Source organism: Numida meleagris, chromosome 5 (genome assembly GCF_002078875.1).
Source record: "Numida meleagris isolate 19003 breed g44 Domestic line chromosome 5, NumMel1.0, whole genome shotgun sequence".
In the NCBI taxonomy this organism is placed as follows: Eukaryota; Metazoa; Chordata; class Aves; order Galliformes; family Numididae; genus Numida; species Numida meleagris.
Genome location: NC_034413.1, coordinates 65,797,967 through 65,816,884, shown reverse-complemented (window position 1 = coordinate 65,816,884; position 18,918 = coordinate 65,797,967). Strand labels below are relative to the sequence as shown.

The window sequence follows — 18,918 nt, the reverse complement described above, 5'->3', positions numbered from 1 at the left end:
GAATGCACATTTCTCGTACTTTAATTCACAAACATGAGAAGTATTACCAAGTTCAAGGGCCTCTGCTCCAGACGAGGTCACTCCACCCCTGAAAGGCACTGAGGAACTCCTGAGCCCACATCAACCCCTGCAGCCTCCTTTCCTGCAGTCACAAGTGACACGGTGACCTCTCCAATCAATACATTTAAATCAATACACCGCCTTAATTCCTTCTTGTCTCATTGATGTTAACTGAGAAACCTAACTACACGCTTTAATCATACTTGTGATGTTTAAAAAATGTCATTAAGCATTATCAGCCTCAGGAGAATCTGTAAGCGCTTTTCTGAAAGGCACATACCTGCTGCAAGGTCCAGCCCAGGCTCTCCTGACGGAGGTACTGGCTGCAATTCCTGCTACCAGATGTAACCTTGATACAGAGGCAGGGACACAAAGACATCAGACCTTCTTAAATAAAGATGTACTAAAAGAAACAGCTGCCAGGAGCAGGTTTTAAGAAAAGGAAGAGTCCTCCTCATTTTTCACAGCTTAAGCACGGGGAGAACAGCACAACTCACTCAGATGATGGAAAACGCTGAGATGGGAATAGGACATTTTCATGATGTAAGCAGGCCCCAGCACAGAGTACTGATGTACTGAACTGCTTATAGATTTTTGTTTCAATTTTGCAGTGGGATCTGAGCACTCTAGTTGTGTACTTCAATCTCCTCTGCTGGAGCATTTCCTGTCCAATAAATTCAGACAGCAGCAGAAAGCAATGTGATCTTGTTAAGCACTACAGTTGTTAACAGGCACTCCTCTGTTACTAAATACAAACAAGGTCCAAGAGGGAATTTGTCCATGCTGAAGGTTTCAGGAGCTTTGCAGACCAAGTCCTTAGCCATTTCATACACCACTCTCACTTAACAACTCTGGAAGATAAAGAGATTTCAAAGTGTATCTCACACCCACGTAGACTGAGGAAGGATAACCACTCAGTTACTCATCAATATCATTATCATAATCCTTAGAGACGATTGGGCTTAGGTTTAAACTTATCTGCGTTTCCTAATTCAGGAGCATTTCTTCAAAGCTTCTAAACTCAGCCACTATAATGTTTCTAAGTTAGTCTCCCAAACTCTTTGATCAAGCAGACAACATCAAGCTTCTTCAAACACATCCACCACTTGGCCGCATCCCCATTTTGTGCTACTCTTATTGCACGCAGTGCACCCACTCGTCTCATTCAGACACCAACCTATGCGCAATAAGTGGAATTCTTAATTTTGTAGGACTTTTTCCATGCAATCACAAACATACAAAGTTGCCTCTGAATATCATCAGACATTAAACCTTTTAACCACTACTGGAAGCTTTACAAACCTACTCATCAGAGTACATAAAGGCAACCAGGTTGAAGAACACTGGGAAAACAAACCTTGTAAGACACGTGAACAGTTCTGTTAATGTGTATGTCTCTTCCCAACTCAGTTGCAAATCTCCCAAAGGGATCATGAAGCCCTCCTTGAGCAGGAAAAGTAGCGGTTTTAACACTAGAGTAAGTTCACTAAGAGAATTTCATCATTCATGAAATGACTTCAGTAAAAACGGTATTTCTTCATGCTTCCAGTATAAGATATTAAATTGAATGATACATAGGGAGAGAAAATTGCTAATTCTTGTACAATAACATTTTACTGGAGCTTTGGTTTATAACAGGCCACACTTGTGATAAATGCGTTATTAAGGACAAAGAGACAGATCACATTTCCAAAAGACACACTTATTACAGACTCCTGCAGAAGTCAGTAGCAGGTTGGCCAGTGCCTTAACTTGCTATTGAAAGTGCCCAAAGCCTCTGATAGACTGTTTCCACACTGAGTTACTATTTCTACACCAAAACTGTTCTCAATTCCCATGGAAGAGCTTTAATCAACCTGTCAAAGCTAGAAAAAGTGGCACAACCTAATAATAGAAACAAAAGGCAGGGACACAAGTGAGGCTGGGCAGAGGTGGACCGGCAACCCAAGGCTTACAGTGCATCACCTGCTCCATGGTAATTGCTTATGAGCATGCCTGTACCCTCAAGGGTTATATTTCATCTGAACCTAACAAACAGCCCCAGCGCATGGCCAGCTAGTACCCTTATGGTATGCAGCCTGGTTCACCCTATAGCTAACACTAGGATCCCCAGGGATAGCTATCTGAAACTTAATATTCCAACGCAGAAAGCCAGATCCGAGTTTAGTTAAAAAAAAAAAAAAATCATTTCTTCCCATAGTCTGGTATTGCCATCTCTTCAAAAGGGTCGTTTAATGGAATGCAGCAAAAAGAACAAAAGATGGGAAAAAAGAATAGCATATTTCACTACAACCAAACATCGGCAGCATCTACAGAGGATGCTGCTCAAAGAGCTCATTCTCTAAATATTTTCTCATACGATGTGTGTGCTTGCTTTCTGTAAGACAAAGATCTGGAAGAATGCACATTCCTATGTATTAGTGCCTCAGGGGAAGTCTTGCTTTAAATAAACTTCTTTGATAGACAATTTGCCCCATTCAGAAATAACAGATTTTGATGGTGTTTTTTTTTTGTGTTTGATTCTGTTGCCAGAAAACCATAAAGAACAGCAATGTCTGAGCAGTTGTCTTCTGATCCAATTTCATTTGATAATTCTTTTAATGTCCAGGAAGTAAGAACTATGGCCAAATTTTCTTATGGTGAGTACATTTGGGGAAGAAAAAACAACAAACAAAAGGGAAGGAAGAGACAGGGGGAAAAGCACTGTTCTTTGAGCCCTGCAATGAGAGAGGTAAGTAAAAATCCTGCATACAGACAAGAAACAGAGGGCAGGCCCTTTGCAGCTCTGCTTCTACACCTACAGCTCCATCGGCAGGCACAGCTGTAATTAAGAGTGTCACTTCACACACAAGGAAATGCGTAGAAATGTTGGAGAAAGGTCCAGAGGAGTACCCAGATGGGATTTGGGGGCTAAATTTAGAAGCTATCTTCCTTTGAGATAGTAGGAAACCTCTCAAAGGTGACAGCAGCTTTATGGAGTCTTGAAGTGGAGACTGAAGACAGGATAGGGCAGGCCATCCTATCACCTGTGATACAAACCCAGCCTTAATTCCCATGTCAGGGGACAGGATCGGCAGAAAACAAGGTGAACTTGTAGCTGAAACTTCTTCCTCCAGCAGTCTTCAAAAATGTTTGTCCTGCTAAGTAATACAGTCATTTATTATAACAGAAAAGCCGCAAAGAAGAGAGAGGCACAAGAAAAATCTCAAAAAGAGGATGGTAATTTTTCACCAAGGCCAAATGCCAAACAAAAGTGTTGCAGCACAGTCAGAACACTGAGCCCACGTATCATCAGCACCTGATGGTGTCAAGACTACCTACTGCTCCCATACTTTATGGAGGAGGCACCCCAAGGCTGCCAAGCTTAAAGCCCAGATTTGGAAAAGAACAGGTGGGCAGGATTGCCAATTTTGCTTGTAAAAGAAATGAGGCAGTCAAACATAAGGGCTAATTTGTAGATGATTGTTGGATGCTCTTCATGGCAGTACAGAATCTCCTAGTACTGAAACCGGGGGATTCAGGCATTAATGGTTTGTTATAAAAAAATGGAATTTCAAAATGCCATTTTACATAGGCTAAAAATGAGATTAAATCCTTATTTTCAAAAGTAGGCAAAATACCTGTTCAGAAAAGTTTTTATTTCTGAAGCGTTTCAACACAAAATCAGGGATTTCTGCAACATTTTCATTCATCAAGATGAAATTGACCACATATGAAAAAAAGTTTGAATGCAAGTGCCAAAATAGGTGCATTTTCAAAAATAAATGGGCATTTACTCAATGTAGCTTTTCCAACTTTGCCTTTCCATAATTGTTATCTCATAGAAAAGATAATTGTGCTATCAGACCAGGATAGACTTAGGTCACATTTCTTTTATTTCTTTTACAGGCTCTGCTTGCAGTTTTCTGAGCTAAACAAGTATCATTTTGCACAAAGATTACTGAGGGCCAGCAACTAAAAGCTATCTCAAAAGGTCTCATTTTCTCCTAAAATAACTCATTTAACTCTGATTTTTTTAGCTTTTCATTCAGAAACAAAGTCACTCTGCTAACTCTGGAATTACAGTACTGCTTTAGAACTGAAGGCTTCATGTAAGTCATGTCAGCATGGGGCTTGCTTGCGGCAGCGTTTCAGAGTGGGTCCCTGTGATAGATCCCAGGTAGGTCACACAGTGTCCATCAAGCTGGTGGCCAACATTTGGAAGTAGGGGCGTGCAACCCCCAGAGGAACGCCCTGGGTAAAAGCACAGCTCTACTGTGGGCTGACCTTTTAGAAAATCGGACTTCATGAGACTCAAGACTACCTGGTTTTTAGCAACAGGAGTTAAAATTCCTGATCCGTGACCTTTGCATACTGTCCCAAATCTCTTAGCATCAGGGACACAGCAGGCCAGGGCAGAAGAACTGCTGTCACTGCTGGTGAGTGCTGTCCCTGCTGTGCCTTGGGCAGGGAGCACTTCTCCTGCAGCAACAGATGAAAGCTTTCAACTTCTCTTTGTGCAAATGTTTGCTCCAGGAGCAATGTTTTACAAGGAAAAAAAAAAAAAGCAAAAAAATGTTTTGCAAATGAGGATCACCCAGTCCATGTCCTCATGGGAAGAGAACTGACATTCTCAGGGGGTGACTTTGCCAGCAGCATTCCCAGCAGCAGTGTTCCATGGACTTGCTGGGAAGCAACTGAGGGACACCTCCGCATGAGATGCCTAGGAACCATCTCAGCAAACTGCAATCCTCTTTGATTTCTCCAGAGTCAACTAAACCACGTAAGAAAACATTTTACTACTGAGAGTAAGGAGGACTATTATTCAAAAATATAGAGATAATTAAAGCTTTTTATGGTGACTGTGGGTTGAAGCCCGCTGCTCAGTGATTTAACGCCAGGATCTGTTTGTCTGTTGTGTCTTTCTTCGAGGCTCCTGTTGTCGCGAGCAAAGCAGAATTTGAATAGTATAAGCACATTTCATAAATTCCAGCTTTCCATCAACTCCCCATCAGATCAAAAGCAAAACCCCTGTGCAGCAGCACAGAGCTCTCCAGCCTTTGATTTGGTACAGATGAGGCACCCTATGTTCCTCCTCCAAGATTTAAAAAACCAAAAAAAAACCAACCTGAAAAAGAAACACCACCAACAAAAACCCACTGGCACAGCACACAAAAAAGAGAGGCAGAGGAGTCATGTGAAATAATTCAAAACAAAGGAGGTAGAAACACACAACCGGTACAAGGAACTCAGATGACAGATTGAAAGAAGCAGATGAGTCGCAATTAGCAGGACAAATTCACATCCAAAGAGGATGCTCCAACTGCCAACCAGCAAACAGCAACTCTGTGGAGTGGTATGCTGAAAGCAAGATAATCGAGTTTTCTGATGGGAAGGACTAATTGAGGCAAACTACCAATTATATTTTTGTAATATAGTTGGCGATATTTGCTTCTATCCTTAATTTCCTAATTGTCTTCCCAAATTAAAGAAAGGAAATGGAGAATGAACCAACTCCAGGAGGAAAGATTTAGTTCAGTTTTGAAACTGCAAGCCAGTCGCTTCTTGGGCTTACTGAGCGGGCCGCAAAGGAAAATAACGGCACTACTAAAAGAAAGCAGCACACTAATCACAAAAGCCAGTCATGTGAACAAAAGCTGTGCTGTGCTGTTGTTGTTCTTTTTCCTGGACATCAAAATAAAGCTCTGGTGCAGAAAGAAGTTTCAGAAAAGTTTGAGATCTGTATTTTTAAGGGCCTCAGAGCCTGAACCCTCTCTGAGGAGCGATTAATCTCTACATAAGGCCCAACTTCATTGTCATGTTCACATGTCTACGATACATTCATACAGTAAGTCACATTGAGGTAGGTGAATTAAATCCTATGGTAGTTTAATAGTCAGGTTTGGGAAGGGAAAAAAACCCAAAGTTTGCTCTCCAAAACAGCTATAAACTGACCACTTTTCCTACACCTTGTTCTCATGGTATTATCAAGCCTGGGACAAACTTAAATCTGCTTCTAAGGCAAAGTTTGTAACCTTAGATGTGTCTTTCTACATTTCGTAAAAATTCTTCAAAGAGACCCAGCAAAAAAAGTAAGTTTTACAAATTCTTGCTTTTGCTCAAAGGAGAAAAAGAAAGGGCATTGTCCTGGCAAAAGGACAGGAGGAGGAAACAAAGAGAAGCCAGAAGAGCTCAAAGAAAGAGAAGAGGAACACGCTTACCTCCAAATCTCATGAAGCAAGAGCAACGCTTAGATATCACAATGACTGGCATTCAAAAAATAAGGCCATGGCTTAATTAGATATAAACGTAGTCACCAAGAAAATGTCACAAGGTTACCTGATTCTAATTGTGCACAAGACAGACTAAGCTGCTCAGAAAAATCTGTCATGAATAATTTCTCAGGGCTTAGCAATTGTGCGTACTTCTGTAATTTGCTCTTCTCTATTATGGTTGAAAAACATCCTGCTAATTATTAATTGGATAATGATTTGTTTCTATCACTAATTCAACAATATGTTCAGAAGTGCACTTTGAAAGCTCCCAGCTCTTGAGACCATAAATACTGGTCTTATCTCCACTTAACTGCTCTGGTTGGAAGGCAGGTCCCAACTGATGGAAATTGGAGACCAAAGTCAGAAACATCCACGTGCTCCAGAGAGGGACGCAGCACTGCCTTGCAGAGAATGGAAGATGTCCAGCACAGGGTAGCAAGTGGGAATGGGTACAAGATCCAACTCAGGAAAGGTTTTGAGGGATCACTGCTTTGGTCTGATCAGGACTCCCAAAGGCCTGACGTCTTACTGCACTTCTCCCCGTACCACGGTGACACTGGAGTGCTTTTTATTATGGTGAAACCATTGTGATTGCCTTCATAAAACACAATTCTCTGTTTTTGGAGAGCCAGTTTATACATCCTGAATATTACACAGGGGTCTGGCTGGAGGCAATTCACCTTTAAGGAACTATTATGGGGTATCCACAAGGCGGAAACATTTCACACCTCATCTATCTCCCAATTCCAAACCTTGGGGTCTTAAAAGCACTCTGAAAACAGACAGTAGTGTGTATGGGAGGACTCTGCTGTACAATACTGACCAGCCCTGTAGCCTCTGACACGGATCCTATGCCAGGGCCACGTTGCAACCATTTCTGCTCAGATAAAAAGCTGAAGACAAGAAAGCCAACAATGATCTCCTTAAGCTACCACTCCCCGTCACCTCCCTAAGAAAAACCTGACCATTAAAAATACCATATAAATATCACTGACAGGCTTCAAGGTTATTCAGAGAAGCCCCACGCATAGACAAGCTCCTCTTTTTAATAGTGATAAAAGCCTTGAGGTTTTCAAAAGAGCAAGACACTGCAGTCAAATCCACTTTTCAAAGCTCAGCAGCTCCCTTTTGGCAGAAGAAAAGGTAACGTTGTGGGGGTAAGGTATAGCATTCCTCCTTCATGGGCCACAGAGGCATAATCAATCGGTACAACAGCACATTGTTGAAACACAAACCATGGAAAGCTGCTTTATGAATCCGTGCAGCCAGCTGGAACAGCCATAAACAGCTGCGAGAGGAATTCACTCCAGAACTGAATCACTTCATCAGGATGCGTTGTTGTTTTTTTTCCCTTTTATCACATGCAGCTCAGGCTGCTGATCTTCATCCTGAAGACCCTCCACAGAGCAGCCTCTCTGTTCCCTTGTACTCAGGAACATTAATGGCTCCTCTTGTACTTATTAATCTCCTCCTGAGACTTCATTTCTCCTTCTCCCATTACACAGCTCACAAAGTCTTCCAACTCACTGTACTACATTGTGTGGTGTTCCAATCTTTGTGGCTGGAAATCAGAGAGCATAAGTGTTTTGGGGGCAGCATGGGTAAAGAATTTGCTCTTAAGATAATGCTTTTGCCTATAAATCAATTCAGAGCAATGATTATGACGAACTGCAAATTATAGCAACGGGGAGAAAATACCCTGGTGGAATGACATCTCCTGCTTGTTTCAGCTCTGTTTCTGCCCTACCTCTAAGGCATGTGTTTGATATGGATTCTATGTACAGTCAAACTGCTTCTAGGACAGAAGCACAGCCTAGAGCCCTAGCAAGCAGTGAAACTGGAATATATGCTGTGTACCATTTGGAGCTCAAGGCTGGCTCAAAACTACAAGGACAAGACCACTGACTGCTGAAGCCATGTATAATGAGCAGCATAACAAGGACATTACAGACCTACTGCAATTATATAAGACTGTATCGAGAAAATTGCACACTGAAAACAACTCTAAGAATTTCCAGCCTTAGTGAAAAGTACTAGAAGTTTACAAGCAAGTAAAAGCTGAAGTAGGAGATATCTTCAAAGAAAATGCTGATTGAAATACAACTTCTCCCTCCAATCTCTAATCTAGTTTAGACTTTTATGGAATTAATACAAACAATAGAAATCCATCTGGTATTCCACCAGTGTAGTCAACTTTAGCCCTCTTCTATTTCATTTCAACTGTAGAAATGTCATCAGACTCTTAGATGGCAGAAAACCTTGGTGTACCAAGAAGCATAAGAAGTCAGAAGAACTGTGTCACAGCTACCTCATGAAAGCTGTCCTAATCCAGCAGGCACACAGCTACGCTCATGTGACAGGCTCCAAAATGAACTGCTGAGTGGATCGCTGCGCCCGGCATCAGGCCCATTTACATATGTTGTGCACTTTTCTTTTTTTTAATCTCCTTACCTGAGCTGCTACAGTGAGATGGTTCCACCAGTCTGCCGGCCTTATCGTAACAGGCAATAGCTCGCAGCCGCACACCCTCTCCACACTCCTTGGTGTCTCCATGGGATTGCATTCCTGCCTGCAGCTCTATCTTCCCTCCTCCAATAATGCAGTCTGACCAGTTTCCATGGGGTTGGGAGGTAAACACCTCACAAGGGCACAGCTCTGTTTCAACCTGAGGATAAACTTCTGTGTTCTGGCATTTGTCTCGCTTTCTGCTTCTCCCTGTTCCAACCAGAGAAATCTGTTCGTTAGCTTAACATCTGCTACTTTTGATAACGACATGTCATATTATTTATACTTGCAGGAATTCAACATATTAGAACCAAGACAATCTGAATGTTAATATCCAGGAACATTTCCTAGGCATCTATTCGCTGCTGCCAGTGCTTTGCAGTGCAAGGACCATGTATTTATCTCCAGGGGCAACCGGAGAACTTGGAAATACTGTTTTGAAGGATAGGGCAAGGAGCAAAATGCAAAGCTGTGTTGTACTAACAGTCTGCTCAGAAAACGCTTTGTAATTTAATATAATATCACTTTTCTCTAATTATCTGATGCAAATAAATTGATTGTTTTGTCTCTATTTGCTTGCAATCAATGGTTGCCAGGACAACCTAGAAAGGACTCCACATTAGCCACAACTACTTCTTTGAGGCTACTTTACAAATTAGTTAAAGATGCACTCTGCACACAAACTGTACTTTGAAGACAACAGAAAAGATAATCCTCAGTAAATTATCAGGGCTGGAAAGCATTTCAATAGTTACAATTGGTTTAATCTTTTCTTTTGCTCTATTCCTTCAACAGGCTTTAAAAGAAGGCTATTTACAGATCTTTCTCCTTCAGCAACTTCAGGAAAGCAGAAGCATTTAAATGAACCTGCAGAGCAGCTCTTTGCAACTGCACTCTGTAGACCCTGTTCCTGGAGGACTTCTAGACATGAGAGGTCCCTGGAATGAGATAATGCAAAGGAGAGAATCTGTGCTCCCTGAATCTTCACAATTGTTCAAGCGGAAAAAAGGTCTGCGCACAGCCTCTGAAAGGTAAAATCAATGCCTTTCTTGGCACGGGTTAGGCAATGTGAAGTGGAGTAATCTTAATGCTGTCTGAGCTCAGGAATGTCTTTGTATTTGGCATCCAAGCAGAAGGGGAGATTCGTCTTCTCTAACAACTGCATCTGTATCACATCCTCAAACACCCCTTGGGGATCCTGCACACTCTAAAAATACTTCTACAAAAAGTTTTTAAAGCTTTGATCTGAAAAGAAATGTTTTCTCTTTGCAATTGCAGACAAGTATGATACTAAAAACAAACAATAAGCTGTATACCCAACAGCCCCCTTGCTAGTCCAGCAGTCATCTCAGCAGGAGCACGAGTTGGCCTTAACAAAACCTGTTTGTGTACAAACATGTATCTCTGCAAAGAGAAGAGCTCTACATACTCCTGTCCTTCTAACCCCAGCTCTCTGAAAATTGTACGTCCAGAGCCCTGGGGAAGGTGAAGTTTGCAAGCCCAAAAGGATAATAAGCCCAAAGAAATCAAATAATGCCAGCATCATTTTTTTTTTTCAGCTGGCAGTACAATGACAGGCAAGCCCTAAAGGAGAGTGGGGAATGCACACAGCCCCAGGCAGGCATGTGGCTTCGTGTGCCTGGACCCATGCCCATCTTCCTGCATGCCCGCACAGTGGCTGGCCACCTGGAGGCCAGGGACATGCCACACTGGCATCTACAAACTCAGCTACCATAGAGGACTATGGAGAAACTTGGAATTATTCTTATTATCCTCCCAACACTCATAAATAATTTGTATCTATAAATTCAGGTAAGAGCTACAACTCTCCATGCTTCAAGGAGAGTCTTAAAAGGCTTTAAATAGATTGGGAATTCTTAGTGGCACAGGAACTTGGTATTTGCCATGACTGCATGGTTTCTATGTTTTGGCAGGACTATACAAAGCACATCAGATACAGGTAAGGATGTTAACAATCTCACTCTGCCACAACACAATTTTTTCCAGCTTGTCTTCCCATCCATTTAGTAGGAATCTTCTAATGATGGTGCCATTAAAGCCCTATTGTGGCATCCATTCCATACTCTTCACAAAGAAGTCATTTTAGAATCAGCAGCAGTGATATTTCTATGATCTTCACAGAGTGCTACAAAAATGCTGATTAAAAATACCATCACTAGAATTTTCAAGGACACACCCCTTCACTTAAGTAGCATTTTCTTTTCATAAACTGAACTTCTGAACACTAACTAATCTCATATACATTCAATATTACCAGGTAGTATGTACTCCACATAAAAACTAAGTGACATTAAGTGAGTATATTTCTACATAAAATGTAATGTATCTACAATATCCTGAATATTTGACTATTTGTTAACTGAAGACTGGCTTAAAAGCTGCATTTTCATTATAATGACTTTGAATTTTGATATGTTTTTAATAAGCTTCTTAAGTAATGACTAATTTTGTGTGTAGAGTCTATGATTACTTACAAAGTAAAATGGATAATACTGAAAACTGAGGGGGAGGCAGGCAAATACTTAGCAAACAATTAGCAGATTCCCACTAAATGACATTATTAACCAACTCTTATAATTAATTCAAAGCACTTATTTGAGCATAGACATACACAGCGTTGAGCAAGGAGGTGCAACTCATATATCCTCACAGAAAAGGTGAAATACAAGTGGAGAAAGCACTCTTCAACACCATGAAGTCCCTAACAGGACTTCTCTGGGATCTTTGGACTGAGCTCATACAGATGAGATTTTGACCTCAGTCTATATGATGAAGCCAGTTTTATGTAAAGACTGGACAGCCCTAATCCAATGAACCTCTTTGGAACTGTGGCTTCATAAAAGTGATTTCTGATTTGGCCCTTCCCCTGCTGGAGTCTGTGGCTCTGTGCTGCCCAGCCCCACACAGGACACTCACTGCTCCTCACCACCTGCTTTTCAGGGTGCCCTTGCAGGCAGTGGGCTGAGGTCAGGAGCTCCTTCCAAATGGGAAGAAGTGAAGCTGTCAAGGTCATATGGTAGAGCCGAATGGAGTTTGCTCAGAAACACCTTATGGATGAGGAGACAAGCCATCAAAGCTTGGATATCAGAAACCATTTCTGGTCCACTTGCATGAACAGATCTATGTCTGATGCAGAATGGAATGAGAAAGAGTGTAGGTAGGGCCATATTGATTTGCACTTTGCATGTATATTCATAATGGCAATTCAGATTTAAATCCACCTGCAGGTAAATATTCACCTTTTTCTTATGGTATCATATTTTCTGAAAGATCACGCAGATATTAATCTGATAGGGATGGAGGATTGCTACTACTTTAAACATACAGGCATCGATATGGGTAAGATTTTACAATATGTTCTTTGACAGAAACAATAGAGCATTTTATAATAATGATTTTTATGTAAAAGTAAAATCTTTATAGTGAGCCATAGTCACGAATGGCAGCTTGATGCCATTATGTCTATATACTGTGATTGCTACTTCCTAAAAACTTGGATCAATTCAGCATTAACAAACAGAAAAACAAAATAATCATGGTACAAGTGCTTCTAGAAGAAAGCAACAGTGGCAGGCACCACATTTTGCTGCCATTCTGTTCCCAGGCATTATCGCAGCAGATACTCTTATGACTATGTTAGTTTTCCACTTCACAGTAGAAGTCGTTGAAGTTTCACTTCTAGTAGTGGAGCTCACCTCCAGAAACAGAGCACACTAAAACCACCACAGCTCTCAAACACAAAACAGCAATATGACAAGTCATGAATGTTCAGGGTAACAACAGCAAATTTACTGTAAGCCTGGAAACAGTGTAATTCATTTTGACTCGATTTACTATGTGGGGGGGAGACAAATCCTAACAAAGGGAGTTGCTCACAACTATTAATGTCCTAGAGTTACAAAGCGTTTCATTTTGGTCAGCACTCAAATAACATAATTACAAACCACAACAGCAAGTATGGAAGAATGTTCCATTAAATGGTTTGAACCAGAGGTTTTTGTGAATACATATAAAAGATCAAACAAAACTGTTTTAACAGTATTGCTCTTTCTACACCCATGGTATTAATTTGCACTGTTGAACTACTGATAGTGCTATTCACAAAAGTCCCAGTTTTAAACTTTATCATGATTTCAGCAGTCTAAAACTGAAAATTAGATTATTTTTCTTCTTTTACGCACATATGCTTCACGCTTCCCAGATTAATAGGTCAAACAAACTTGCACAAGGCATAGTCACTACCGGGTTTATGTGTAAAAACGGCTTCCCAACCCTGAATCAGATCAAAAATCAATTAGGAATGAATACTATTCTGTTTGGGATTTTCCAAAACTCCCGCATCAGTTCACCAGCATCTAAGAAGCATCACTCAAGAGTATCATCATTAGATAAATGTTAGAAAAGATTTTACCTGTGAGCGATCGTCTCCTAGTTTTTGTTGATTCACAGTCAGATGAGCACGCTGTAAATTTAGACCAAGGGGTAAATGTGCAGTCATCTTTGCAGGGAATGAGACAGTCTTGCACAAGAGGGGGCATAGGTCCAGCCCAATTCATGCATTCAGAGACGTCAGCGGATTCGTTGTTCTCAGTCAGGCATGTAACAGCTGGAGAGTAAAGGGACAGAAAACTTTACACTGTTCTATGTGTTGTATTATACTGTATTTAGTTTCTGCTTGTGCTCCGTGCAAGATTCACTCCTCTGGCTTAATAGCATAAAGCCGATTTATTTTTAGGTCATTATTCATGCATCACTCAAACATGTCCTAAGAGCTTTGCAAAACCATAAAGACACATTCTTATTCAAGCAGTTAGTTACCTAAATGATGATATAAATTCAATATTCTCAAAGAGGCAGTCATTGTAAGCACTGGGGCAACAGTTCAACTAATGATACATTGTATGACCAAATGAGAAAAGATGTAATACTGCAGCTCTGTGCCATAAAGCATGTTTGGTCGAGGTCAGGATTCCCAAGTTATAATGCACACATCCCCCAAGGAACTGAAACTGCTTTGAAGTGTGAAAAAATAAAAGAAATAAAAGAAAGCTTCCTTTTCCACAATTGTCATCCTCTCTGTATTTCAGATGAAGGGAACAAGTGACTGAGCAGCAGATGTGGCTTATGAAGCTCAGCGCTTCTTGCAGCAAGGCGTAAGCATCCTCCAGACTGTGCGTCCTGAACAGTGTGCTTCCTCTTGGGCTCACTCTCTCTGGCCATATAAGCTTTTCTATCTCTTTCGCATAGATGGAGGTGTTTAGGAGAAAGAACAAGACCTATGCCTTCCCTTCCTTGGCAATCCTGTGATAGAGAATGCAGCCTGCTTCTACGGCACACGACCACTTGCTAGAAGAGCACCACAGAATGGATGCATTAATATGAGAGACAACCAAACCCAAAAAGCAGTTACTATCTGGGCAGCAGGTGAAGAAAGTGTCCCTCAGCTGAACTCCACCCAATTACAGTGTCTTTCCACATGCTTTACCTCTGAACACGGCACTGTCAAGGCCAGACCCCTGCCTAAAGCTTTACCTCAAAGACTGAGCAACGGCAATTGGAAATAGCAGGCACAGTGCTGGGGTGAGGCTGAGGTCTTGAATTTGGACTTAGATGCCTTTTTGTTCAGTCAAGAGTCAAAAGGGGTTTGCAAAGAGCACAACCCAGGACTGACATGCACTGGTTTTCTCCAGGTTTCATTTTAAGCCAATTCCATTTACCTTCAACACTGCTGTGCTTTTTTTGGAGCTAGCCTGTAACAATTTTTTAAGGTGGGTAAAGGCACTAAGTAGTCAGAGCAGAGGACAAATGTATTAATGTAAAAATTTGAGTCACAGGAAGCCTACTTTCTAAAGTTTCAGTGAATTAATAATAAGTAATTATAACAAATAAAAATAGCCTGCACATCATGAAGCCTTTCATTTCATTAATAATAATTAATTCTCAGAAAATCTCCAAGATTATAGGCTATTTATATCCCACATTGCAGGTTAACCAAGGCAAAGAAAGGTCATGACTTGATTAAAGTAATGAAGTCAGGGACAGAGTTAGGAATTAAATTTGGCCCCAAGAGTTTAGTCATGCCAGGCTCTCTGACTTCAGGCAAGTCCACACGTTGCACCACAAAGCTACAGAAGATGAAACGATTTAATCCAGATATTATTATTTAACTTCAACGACCTGTGTTATTACTTTATGGAGATTACTAAATAATTCAGATTTTTGAGGCTGAATATATTTTTTCTCGTTGATGGCACTTAATGTAACTAGGAGCGCATGAAGAAAAAGGGAAAAATAACCCACTGTTTTCTAACAGTTTAAAGATTTAACAAGCTGTAACTTTGCAATGAAATCACACAGACTTCGTTTTTAACTATGGCGCTGCATAGGAGTAAGAGGTAAGTCAGCAACCACCTGGAAATAAAAAGTAATTTATTAAAATGTAATTAGATTTCTGAGGAGAAAAATCAGCATTTTAAAGAGCATGCACAAGGCAAGCCAATTGTGAGAAGTCTCTTTAGACTCGAGTGACAGTAAATCAGCATATTAATAACCACCTCTAAACTGCTGATCCTAGCCTTTCACTTTCAATCCTTTTGACCTTTGCCATCTCTCCACACTGGAAGGCAGCAACTCGGAGACATTCTCTTTCTCAATTACGAAAGCAGAAGGACAGAGGTCGTCGCATTGTATGGGAAAGCGGTGTAATTGCCCTCTCTAGAAAGGTTAAAGAAGTAATAGACTCTGCTGCCCGAGGTCTTTGTAGCCTCATTACCTTCAGCAAGGACACTAAAGATTCAGCAACACAAAATCATGGAGTGTATGCAACACTTCTCAGCATCGCTGCAGCGGCTTCAAGCAAGCAATATCCTGTGCTGCAGGCCCTGTCCAGCAATATTTGCAACTGCATAACAAACTATCTTGTTACAATGTTTACTACTATCTGACAGAAGACCACAATTCATTCCCGACATTTATTAATGGCAAAACAAACGATGGAACTTTTAAATACCAGTGTTAAAACAGACGCTCCATGCTGCAATGAGTTATTATCTAATGGCCCGATCTGCACAAATAACCTTAAATTTAAGCAGACGCATAATTCACTGAGTTTGCTGAGGCTATTTAGATGCAAGAAGTAATGGATATGTAAGGTCAAGGCAAATATTTGACAGAGATTATGGAGCATAAAGAAATTAGCATCAATAATAAACACAGGTAGAGGAAAGAAAACAACAAGTAATTTGGATTACGCTGCAACGCCTGCATGCAATAGTAATTTTGAAGCAAAATGGTAGCGATATTAGCAACCACACTTGAGGGAGATTACACTACACGTAACAAAAACCTGCCAGAAAATTTTAAAAAGAAAACATAGGCTTTAAAGAGACCCTGAAGACTCTGAGAGATCGACGAAGGTAATCATGTTTTTGACACAGAAGCAACAAGGAAAAAAAAAAAGCATGAAGACAAGAAGGAGTTGAAAAGTAAAAGGTGCAATGTTTTGTCTGAGAAGTGACATCTTGAAATGTACCACAGCAAATCACGAGAGAGGAGGAAAGGAATGAGGCTGATACTACTGACAACAATGTGAAACAAAAGCAAGTGGAAAACGAAGGCAGGGAGACTTCAAAGCCACAGCAAGAAAATCTAAATTAGTGCACAGGAAAGCAAAGATTTAAAAGACTGAGGAAAGGTGAATCGACTTGGTCAGAATGGCAACAAAGACCTTCCTGTGGAGGACAGAAGAAGAGCGTGGGGATTTTAGGAACAGCAGAGGAGGATCTGCTGTGAGGTGAGTAGGGACAGGCAGGTGACTGTAAATTCAGAATTGCTTCTCTATTTTAACAATTTTTAAAAGTGCATATCCTGGTAACTCCATCAGGCCATTTCTGACAGAACAAAAAGCCCTCAGTATCACCAAGGAGAGAAGGCAGCAGCTGAAAAGCAAGGAATCCAAAAAGCTATTTCTGAAGTTAAAATTCTATCTAAGGACCAAATGTTCAGCCAGCTTCCCACTCTCCTGGAGTCTTGCACTTGCCAGTGCCAAGAGGGAATGCTACGCTGGAGGGCACACAGGAGCACATACTGGGTGGCTAATGGGTTGCTCGGCCAGGGCAGGCACTCCTTGTATCTGCACAAAACAAAATGCCAGCGTGAACATCTGTGCCCTCCCACAGCATGGAGCCACGTTTCCTCAGACGGGCCTAAGCAGGATGATGCACTTCAGCCATGTTAGGGAATCCATTTCCACTCAGCCTGCAAACACCTTCAACGATGATGTCAATGCATGATTTCTCCAATTTGGTCTGAATTAGCTTCAAGATTCAGAGTTGAAGATGCCTGAACTATACAGCATGTAAGTAGAAAGAAAGAGTAAGATTCCTGCAATATGCATATGCTATGTCTGAGATGAACCACACAAACTGCTAAAATAAACAATAACACAAATGCCTATTAGGGCATTTTAATGTTTCAGAAGCACAAGATAGAAGCAGTGTAACTGCTGGATCCACACTGGTGGTTTGTCCATGAAATGTTCACCTCCTATTTGCCTGCTGCAAACTTATTCCCCAGTTAAGTTAGCTCTGTCTTTGAAGAGAAAAATATTTTCAAGTACAGGCACTTCTGGAAATAGAATGAGACAAATTTCTTTTTAATGGAGCTTCAGAAAAGTTAATAAAATCAATCATCCTCAGTGGTTTGAAACTACTGATTGGTTGGCGCATGTATGTTCTCTTTTTGTAAGAAATATTTCTTCATAATCTTCAGGTCTGTCACAATGGTTTTAAACAAACTCATACCACAAAGCAATTTCTGCTCTGTCAACATTTCAATTTTTTTTTTTTCTTAAGTAGGATACCACTGAAGGGCAAATACACCCCATTTTCAGCTCTATGCATTGAGAAAACAAAAATCACATAGCAACCATCAGTCCCTCCTAAGACATAATGCTTGATTGCCACCCCTCTGCATCATTTAAAATGGGCACAAACACATGAATAGAAGCAGCTACTAACAGGACACTGCCAGATAAAGGGCTTCAATTCTTGATTTCCGTGAAAAGAAATGCAAGATTTCCTTTTGAAGTCCTGCTATTTCTTAGTAGTGCCAGTAAACACCACCAAACTGGAATTTAAACACTTGAGGCCAAGCTCCAAGGTGACAATTTAATGCAGCTCTGTTGATATAAATATCAAACAATAGCTAGCACAAAATAAGTACGTCTTCTCCGTAACAACAAAAACAAGATCATGAATTAAATGAAAGGTAACCAGGTTCCAAACACTAAGAGAAAATATCGTTTTATAAAGAAGTGACCAGAGAGGCAGGGCCAGGAGTGAGGAAACCAATCCCACCCTACCTGGGGCCCAGTGCTGTAGGGCACCCCCATGGCCCGGCCGCATTGCCTGTAGGCCGTGTGGTGCAGAGGCAGCACAGGCCTGCTCTCAGGACAGAGCTGGAGCTGTTGAACAAACATTTAAGATGCCAGCAAAACTATGTGATTAATATGAGCAATGAAAATAACGGCAGATGCAACTGCTTTGCTTCAAGGCATAAGTCAGCTGCTACCTGAATAGTGTCGGGAGGAAATTCCCCTTTCCATCAGAACAGGGTCCTGCAGGGACACGGAATGAGGATCGCTAACGAGACATTCAGTATGACAGTCCCTGTCTTCTTGTTCTGTATTTACACCCGCAAGAGTGCACTTGTATGCCATCATCTTAGCATAAGGCATAAGGAAGCATATGGAAGCTACATTCTTTAACTACATTTATCTTAAATTAAAAGTAAATAGCAGACACTAATCTATAAACTTGAACACTGTGAAATCAAATGTTTGTACGCTGACAAATTGCAGAGATGCCAAGTACATCTTTAGAGGACATTACATCACTACCAAAGAAGCCGATGAGCATCCAGTCAGGGGAATTCAAGTCCTCCCACTGCGCTCATGCCTGACTTACAACTCCAGAGACAGTCCTAACAAAAGAGAGCACTGAGATAGAAATATTACAGACACAACATTGCAAGAACATAAATACAGTTCCTCTTAAGTAAAAATCCAATTACGGACATT

General features: G+C 41.0%; 1 protein-coding gene across 3 annotated transcripts in view; it reads right to left on the bottom strand.

Moving 5' to 3' along the window:
* Positions 1-18,918, bottom strand: part of THSD7B (thrombospondin type 1 domain containing 7B) — a 298,099-nt gene that overhangs the window by 81,493 nt on the left and 197,688 nt on the right. For all 3 annotated transcript variants that reach the window (XM_021399126.1, XM_021399127.1, XM_021399128.1), the window contains exons 14-15: positions 13,252-13,446; positions 8,766-9,029 (exon numbers count right to left, since the gene is read on the bottom strand). In XM_021399126.1, coding sequence (XP_021254801.1) covers positions 8,766-9,029; positions 13,252-13,446 — 459 coding nt within the window. The remainder of the gene's footprint in view (positions 1-8,765; positions 9,030-13,251; positions 13,447-18,918) is intronic.